This window comes from Acomys russatus, chromosome 5 (assembly GCF_903995435.1).
Source record: "Acomys russatus chromosome 5, mAcoRus1.1, whole genome shotgun sequence".
In the NCBI taxonomy this organism is placed as follows: domain Eukaryota; kingdom Metazoa; phylum Chordata; class Mammalia; order Rodentia; family Muridae; genus Acomys; species Acomys russatus.
The window spans coordinates 25,070,005-25,077,930 of NC_067141.1; the positions used below are offsets into that span (position 1 = coordinate 25,070,005).

Here is a 7,926-nt window from a genome sequence, read left to right on the forward strand (position 1 = left end):
CTGGTCAGCAAGACATAGGACAAATAGCGCTGACGATGAATCTGTCCGGGGAACGGTCCCTGTCCCCTATAAAGCAGGTTCCACCAATGGCTTTAGCAATTTTGTGGCTTAGTCTTTAGACTACTCAAGAGTTCTCACTGGCCATCCCTGGGGCAGAGACCTTGCAGACCATGGCCAGACAGATGGCCTGGGAGACTGCTGAAGGTGCTTAACTGTGGGGTAACATGTACACTCAGCACGCTGGAAAGAGCTCACTGTGCCTCAATGTGTGCTATTAACAATGTCTGTTCCAGAAACACACACACACACACACACACACACACACACACACACCAACATTCTCAGGATCTCACATCACCAAGGGCCTCTCATCTGACTCCTTCCAGAGCTCAGGATCAACTTGGGAGCCAGATCCTAGGCGCTAGGCCCTCAGACACATCTATGTGAGAGCAGATGCTGGCTAGGGGGACTGCTGTAAGCACAGGCCATGGAGGTGGAGTGAGACCTTTTCTTTTTTCTTTTTCTTTTGTTTTGGGTTTTTTTGGGGGGAGGGGGCGGTTCGAGACAGGGTTTCTCTGTGTAGCCTTGGCTTTCCTAGACTCACTTTGTAGACCAGGCTGGCCTCTAACTCACAATGATCCGCCTGCCTCTGCCTCCCGAGTGCTGGGATGAAAGGCATACGCCACCACACCTGGTACCCGGGGGTTCTTTTTTTAAGGCCCTCAGCGGATGGAGAACTGAAGTGAAGAACTCAGGGCTCAGGAAGCTACTCCCTGAGCCTAGACTCCTACCCAGCCTGCCAGGTGGGCATGTTGAGGCCTTTGTGATATCTTCTGTCCCTTCTCCTGTGTGGTCCTCTGTAACACGGCATTTCTCCGCCTCCCACCTCTCTCATTTCTCTTTCTCTTCTAGTGGATCTGTCACCTGCCTCCTCCACTCCCATTTCTGTCTCTGCCTACATCTCCATAGCTCTAAGACTCTCTGACTCTATTGTCTCCGCTCCTATCTGCGCAGTACCCTCCCTGGACCACCAATGGGACAGACCACTCACGCTCAAGGTGTGCAAATTTCCTTGGTGCCTTCCGATCAGTTCAAGACATAGTGTCCCAGGACCCGTGGGCCACAAGACTGAGCGCCGAGAATAGCGACCTGCACAGACTCAACCCGGGGACTCCCCACGCACCGCCCTCCGCAATCGCTCTGGATGAGGCGCCGCCTTTCATGAGCGTTTGTCAGCTAGACTTCCCGCAAGTTGTTTGCGCAGACATCAGTCATCCGCGGTCCCATTGTGCACCCAGGATTGATGTAAAAGCGGGAGGGGGTGACAGGGCCTGGGGGCGGCTGCCTTTAGGCCTAGCTCTATAATTTTCTGAGGCATAATTGGTCTGGGGGCGGGGGCGGGGCGGGGACCTTTCAGAGGCGGGAGGGGGCTCAGGGCGCGCGGTGGAGTAGCGGCGGCCCGACGGCGCTAGCCTGGGCGCTGTGCGCAGACGACGCCTGGCCTGAGCCCTGCGCCCCTGCCGGGGACCACAGCCGCCTTTTGTTGCCGAGCGCCCTTTCTTCAGAACTGTGTGAGGCAAGGGAACACTACCCCCATTCCTGGGTGAAAATTCAAAGTCTTCTCCGTCTCCCTCTCCTCTTTCTTATCTTCTGTCCATCCACCCTTCTTTACCTCTCTCTCGCTCTCCCCCTCTCCACTAGTCCCTTTCTACACCTCCACCTCTCTCTCCATCTCTCCCAGTCTCCCCTCCTCTTCCTCCCTCCCCTGTCCCCCACCTCTTCCCTGTCCCCCTTCTCCCTCTTTTCCCCTCCCAGCCTCAGTCCACACGGCCTGGCGCGCGGGCGGGTGCTCCCAGTGCCGCGCCTTCGTGAGCCCCGCGCTGGCGCTGCTGCCGCTGCGGGCGGGCGCGATGCCGGGATGGGCCTGATCTGGCTTCTACTGCTCAGCTTGCTGGAACCCGGCTGGCCCGCGACCGGGCCCGGAACCCGGCTGCGGCGCGATGCGGGCGGCCGTGGCGGCGTCTACGAGCACCTCGGCGGGGCGCCCCGGCGCCGCAAGCTCTACTGCGCTACCAAGTACCACCTCCAGCTACACCCGAGCGGCCGCGTGAACGGCAGCCTTGAGAACAGCGCCTACAGTGAGTGTCCGATCAGGGGGAGGGGGAGGGACCCGCAAGTTCGGTCCCCTGTCGCCGGGTCCCGGGTGGGAGCAGAGCTAAGCTCGGTATGAAGACGGTGCGGCGGTCTCAGCTACCAATCTCAGCGAGCTGCCCCGCCCGTCCTGCTCTCCTGCGCGGGAGGTGACTCCGGTTCTGACACGTTTGTATTTCTCAGTGAAAAGCGGTTGGACAAGGATTTATCGTTCTCTTTATTGTTTTGACGACCCCGGGGCGCATGGCCAGTCCCTTCCGACCTTGCTCTCAGCCGATCTGCCGAGGACACTCCCCTAGGCAGAGCTCGGTTTCTACGACGCGGCGTCTGGAGACGAGCTTGCCCCTCGTCCTGCGCCCTGCAAGAGAGCGTGACAGGCTAGACGGGAGTCGCCGCGTGTGCTAGATTCAGCTGGCTCGCACCCATGGCCCGCGGCCCAATCATACCCAGCGCTGGTTCCTGAGCAGTGCACGGTTTGGCTCAGTGGGTGCTAAACACCTAGCCGAACTCGGCCCGGAGAGTTGCGCGCCGCGTGGGAGGGAGGCCGCGCAGAGCTCACCGCGCCCGGGGCTCAGGAAACTGAGAGGGGGGCGCGGGCGGCGGCGGGAACCGCAGCTTCCTCCTGCAAAGCCACAGCCCCGCGGGGGCGTCCTGGGGACCAGCCCCAGTCGGGCCTGGGGCGTGGGGCTCCTCATGCGCACCTCCTCCCCGGTAGCCTGGTCCTGGGCGGTCCCAGATGCAGAGGAGGGGCTCCTTCGCTGCCGCCCCTGGGGACACCTAGGCGGTGCTCTTCTGGCGCCAGCTCTAAAGGCCGCATCCTGCACCACTCTAGAAGGTGGCTAGGGCAGAACCTCAATTGGCCCGGGTTAGCCGGACCATGCTGCGTCCCAGGTGGACTCCAGAGACGCTCTCTCTGGAAAGGGTGTGAGTCCTCGACCTAGTATTCCAGGGGCATTCGCCTTCTCTTCCTTCCCTCACCTCCCAAAAGCACTATTACTGTCCACAGCAAGGCGCTGGCTACTTGGCTTTGCATTTTATTTTGTGTGCCGCGGTGTGTGTGTGTGCGCGTGTGCGTGTGCGTGTGCGTGTGTGTGTGTGTGTGTGTGTAAATCGTTTGACCACTGCTGGAGTCCGTCATCTACTTCCACCAAGTGGGTCCCAGAATCAAACCCTGGTGGTCAGTTCTGGCAGCTACTGTGCCATCTGCGCTGAGGGACAGTTAACTTTAGTACCTCTCCGAGGGCCTGGGAGAGCCCTGTCACCTTTCTAGACACCCAGGCCCTTCTGCCGCAGGCTACTTTGAGCACTCATCTTTGGATCCCTTGCCTGCCAGTGGGGTTGGCACACTGGCTGGGCAGCACTAAGCATTGGCTTTCCTAGGAGTCTCAGCCACTTCCTTTTCTGGGGCTTCTGGGGCTCCATCTGCCCCGTGGTTGGATCCCCAAACCATTATGTGTGGCCTTGGACAAGTTACTTGTCCTCAGCCTTTGCTTGCTAGCCTGAGCCATTCATAGATTGCACCAAATACAGGTCTGGGTCGACTTGCCCAGGTTGCACCCAAGGTGCGTGGCAGGAGCAGAACACTCCCATCCTGTCTTCTCTTGAGGTTAGGATTAACGTCTTGGGCACAGTAGCAGTGTGTCCCCTTCTTCGCCACATGCCCAATTCTTTCTTCCCACCAGGACCCCACCTCCACCTGCTGGTCACCGCTATCCTCCTGCCTCTGTTTCCAAAGCCTTGGGGATGGGGGGGCGGGGCTTGCTCTAGCAGAGGGTCTGTTTAGGTAGAGAAACTGATGGACCTTTCCTGATTCTTTTTAGGCATCCTGGAAATTACTGCTGTGGAAGTGGGTGTGGTGGCTATCAAAGGTCTCTTCTCTGGTCGGTACCTGGCCATGAACAAGAGAGGACGGTTGTATGCTTCGGTGAGTCCCATCACGAGTGGCTAGGTGCTGATGAAATAGCCATCTGGCTTGAGCATCTGGTTGGGAGACAGAGCGGATAAAAGCGGGGTAGAATGCTTGGCGCCAGGTCGTGCCAGACTCAAGCTAGTCTAGTTCCCTGGGCTTCTGTGTGCCCTCCCAACACAGACCTTGGGTGCTCAGCAAAGTGTTCTTCCCACCTGTCTGAAATCAGTCTCTTTCTCTGAAAGCCACAATGGTGGAAATAGGAAGAGAGCAAGGGAGCAGAGCCCCAGACCTCCATGGAAGTGAATAACCAAGCTAGCTGGGCAGCTGAGAGAGGGCAGGTCTGGGCAAACCTGCCCTGCATCTATGGAAGGAGGAAGGTGGGTTCTCCTCGGGGTGGGAAGACAACAGTTGTCTGGCTTGGAGGCGGTGATGAAGGCCTGGATAAATGGCTGCACAGCATGAGGGCCTGAGTTGATCCCCAAGACCCATGTATCAAAAACTGACCGAAGTGTTGTCTTGTCATGCCAATGCTGTGGGGGAGGAGGCAGGCTCGTGGAGAGCAGCAGGAGCTCAGGTGCCTCCACACTCCTGAGGTGTGATGGAAACACACCCTTGGCTGAGTGATGGGTCCCAGCCGCTACCGATCTGGGCTGGTGATTTCCCCACCTCTTAGACCCTGTGTCCCCCTCCCACTCCAGTGAACTCAGCTGACTTTACAGCCGACCCTGAACTCCCCTAGACACTCTACTCTCAGGTGAGGTCTCCTCGAAGACAGATCATATCTTCCTGCCCACAGGGAAGAGGGGTAGGGGCACCACTGTGCTTCCCTGGCTTCGGGGGAGCAGGAGATGGGGAGGTTTAGGGTTTCACCTCTCTGGAGTACATCTTTCCAGATAATACATCCGAGACGGTCTCACAGACTGGCAGACAGACCTGGGTAGAAGGCCCCGGCTTCTTTCAGCTGCCAGCTGGCCTCCAAAACCTCTTTCTGCAGGCCTGTCCCTAGGCTTGCTGGCTGCCCAGCATGGCTGCCCACACACTGCCTCCACAGGCTAGTGACAGACACTCCACAATGCATCGCCACAGCTGCCCAGAACTGTCACTGCTATCAGAGCAGGCAGAATGCAACACATCCCCCACTGACACTCAGCACACCATCGTGTTCTCAGGAGCCATGACTACTGGTATATTTGTTTAGCTATTTTATTGGGTTCTTATACCTCTACCTCCCTTCCAACCCTAATTCCACCCTAATCCCATTCAGTGCCCCAATGCTAGGTAGGAGAGAAAGAAGGTTAAAGGAGGAAAGGGGCTGTAGGCCTCTATAGGCTACTTCCACTTCCTGCTGCTTAGAGTTCTCTGAGGCAAGTCCAATCTTCCTCTAATCATGATAGCTCCAGTTCTTGTCTCTTTCCTCTCAAGCTCTTGACAAACCAACCAGCAGGACAGGAACCAGCAGGAGGAACAGCCATGCCTCCTTTCTTGGGGCGCTAGTTTGTTTGTTTGTCTGTTTGTTTGTTTGTTTGTTGTTTTGGGTTTTTTGTTTGTTTGTTTTGTTTTTCAAGAGAGAGTTTCTCTGTGTAGCCTTGGGTGTCCTAGACTCTCTTTGTAGATCAGACTGGCCTCGAACTCACATCGATCCTCCTGCCTCTGCCTCCCGAGTACTGGGATTACAGGTGTGCGCCACCATACCCGGCCTGGGGCTCTGGTCTTTTTATACCCTCTCTAGAGTACCCAGAATTAAAATCTGTAGCTGGCAGAATCACGCCCCTGCCAGAGCACTCACGAGGTAGAGTCAGCTGCTGTGGACAATCTGAAGCAGCCCCATTTCCCATACCTGGTATTAAAACAAAAACATGTTTATATACTATAACTTGGGTTTTTTGTACTTTTTTTTAAATTTGGGTTTTTTGAGACAGGGTTTCTCTTGTGTAGCCTTGGCTGTGCTGGATTTGCTTTGTAGGCCAGGCTAGCCTCAAACTCACATTGATCTGCCTGCCTCTGCCTCTCAAATTCTGGGATTACAGGCATGCACCACTGGGTTTGGGGGGGGGGGGTTGTTTGTTTTGATTTGGGGTTTGGGTTTCTTTTTCTTTTTTGGTTTTTCGAGACAGGGTTTCTCTACATTATCTTGGCTGTCCTGGACTTGCTTTGTAGACTAAGCTGGTCTCAAACTCACAGTGACCTGCCTGCCTCTGCTTCTCAAGTGCTGGGATTAAAGGTGTGCACCACCACCCCCTGCACCTAACTGGGTTTTTTTTTTTTTTTCCCAAGACAGGGTTTCTCTGTGTAGGCCTGGCTGGCCTGGGCTGGCTTTGTAGACCAGGCTGGCCTCGAACTCACAGCGATCTGCCTGCCTCTGCCTCCCGAGTGCTGGGATTACAGGCGTGCGCCACCACGCCCGGCTCTAACTGGGTTTTTTAAGACACCAAAATTCTCGCTACACACGATGGACCTCCTCCTCTCTTAGCCTCACACCCAGTCATCTCTAAGTCCTCAGTATGCTTCTTGAATTGCTGTCTTCAACACTCACCTCGCCTCACCTCACTTTACCCTCACCTCTGCTTCCTAATCCCAGAATCCACACCTTGTCACACAGGCTTGGTCCCTTACCACTTGGAGCTGCAACTACCTTGGGCTGGCAACTTCTCTGCCCTCCAGCCTGTCCGTTCATTGCCTGTCATCCATCCATCCCAGCCAGCCAGCCAGCCAGCCAGCCAGCCAGTCAGGCCAGCCATCTATCCACCCACCCACCAGCATCACCCACTGACCCATTTATTCACCAATCCATCCACCTACCCACTCATCCATCCATTCTCCTAATACTCATCTATCCACCCATCCACCCACCCATCTGTCACCCATCCATCTATCACCTACCCATCACGTCCATCCACCTATCCATCCACTCATCAACACACCCATTTATCCAGCCTCCAACACATCAGCCAGCCAGCCACCTCCACCATGCTCCATCTACCATACACCAAGCAATGAGCCAAGTGCAAGCATACAAGAAGGGCAACTGCCCTCTGTCCTCATAGGAGGGCTAATGGAGGGAAGTCACTTGGCTCCGGGCACAGTCTTGGAAAAGGTAGGATGGGCAGGCAGTACTGGTAGGTGTGGACAGCTGGTCCGGGCAGCCTCGGGCGAGAGGGAGGCATTGGGAGGTGTCCCAATTGACATCATGACCTCCATGGCTGTTGACTGTGACCTCTGTCCCACAGGAGCACTACAATGCAGAGTGCGAGTTTGTGGAGCGGATCCATGAGCTGGGCTACAATACATATGCTTCTCGCCTGTACCGCACGGGGCCCAGCGGGCCAGGGGCTCGACGGCAACCTGGTGCCCAGAGACCTTGGTACGTGTCTGTGAATGGCAAGGGTCGGCCACGCAGGGGCTTCAAAACTCGCCGCACACAGAAATCCTCCCTCTTCCTTCCCCGGGTGCTAGGCCACAAGGACCATGAGATGGTAAGGCTGCTGCAGAGTGGCCAACCACGAGCCCCCAGCGAGGGCAGCCAGCCCAGGCAGCGGAGGCAGAAGAAGCAGAGTCCAGGAGACCATGGCAAGCTGGAGCCCTTGTCTGCTCGGGCCACCCCAGGCACCCAGCTGGACACAGGGGGACTGGCTGTTGCCTGAGTGGCCACCCTGATAGCCCTCTGAGACCAACCCTAGAAGGCACCCAGAATCCACTTGAAGGCCTGGCCTCCTGACGCTTGTCTCTGAGATGGCTGCTTGGAGGACCAAGAATTTGCTTGCTTTTTGTGTCTTTCAAAGAGCAAGTGGCAGCTGCTAAGGGGCTCGAGTCAAAGACCCTAGAAGACTCCAAGTTCTAGATGAATGTGGGGTTACATGGGAGGGGGT

General features: G+C 56.6%; 1 protein-coding gene across 1 annotated transcript; it reads left to right on the plus strand.

Annotated features, from left to right (window-relative positions):
* Positions 1 to 1,918: 1,918 nt before the first annotated feature.
* Fgf3 (fibroblast growth factor 3) lies at positions 1,919 to 7,701 on the plus strand. The gene is made up of 3 exons (XM_051147038.1): positions 1,919 to 2,138; positions 3,972 to 4,075; positions 7,288 to 7,701. The coding sequence occupies exons 1-3, from the start codon at positions 1,919 to 1,921 to the stop codon at positions 7,699 to 7,701; spliced, it is 738 nt and encodes a 245-aa protein (XP_051002995.1).
* The last annotated feature ends 225 nt before the right edge of the window (positions 7,702 to 7,926 follow it).

Bases quoted from the DNA above. Each gene is read 5' to 3' on its own strand.
- Fgf3 (XM_051147038.1), top strand. From the start codon at position 1,919: ATGGGCCTGATCTGGCTTCTACTGCTCAGCTTGCTGGAACCCGGCTGG. The intron at 2,139-3,971 runs GTGAGTGTCCGA...GATTCTTTTTAG, and splicing joins CCTTGAGAACAGCGCCTACA to GCATCCTGGAAATTACTGCT. The intron at 4,076-7,287 runs GTGAGTCCCATC...TCTGTCCCACAG, and splicing joins GAGGACGGTTGTATGCTTCG to GAGCACTACAATGCAGAGTG.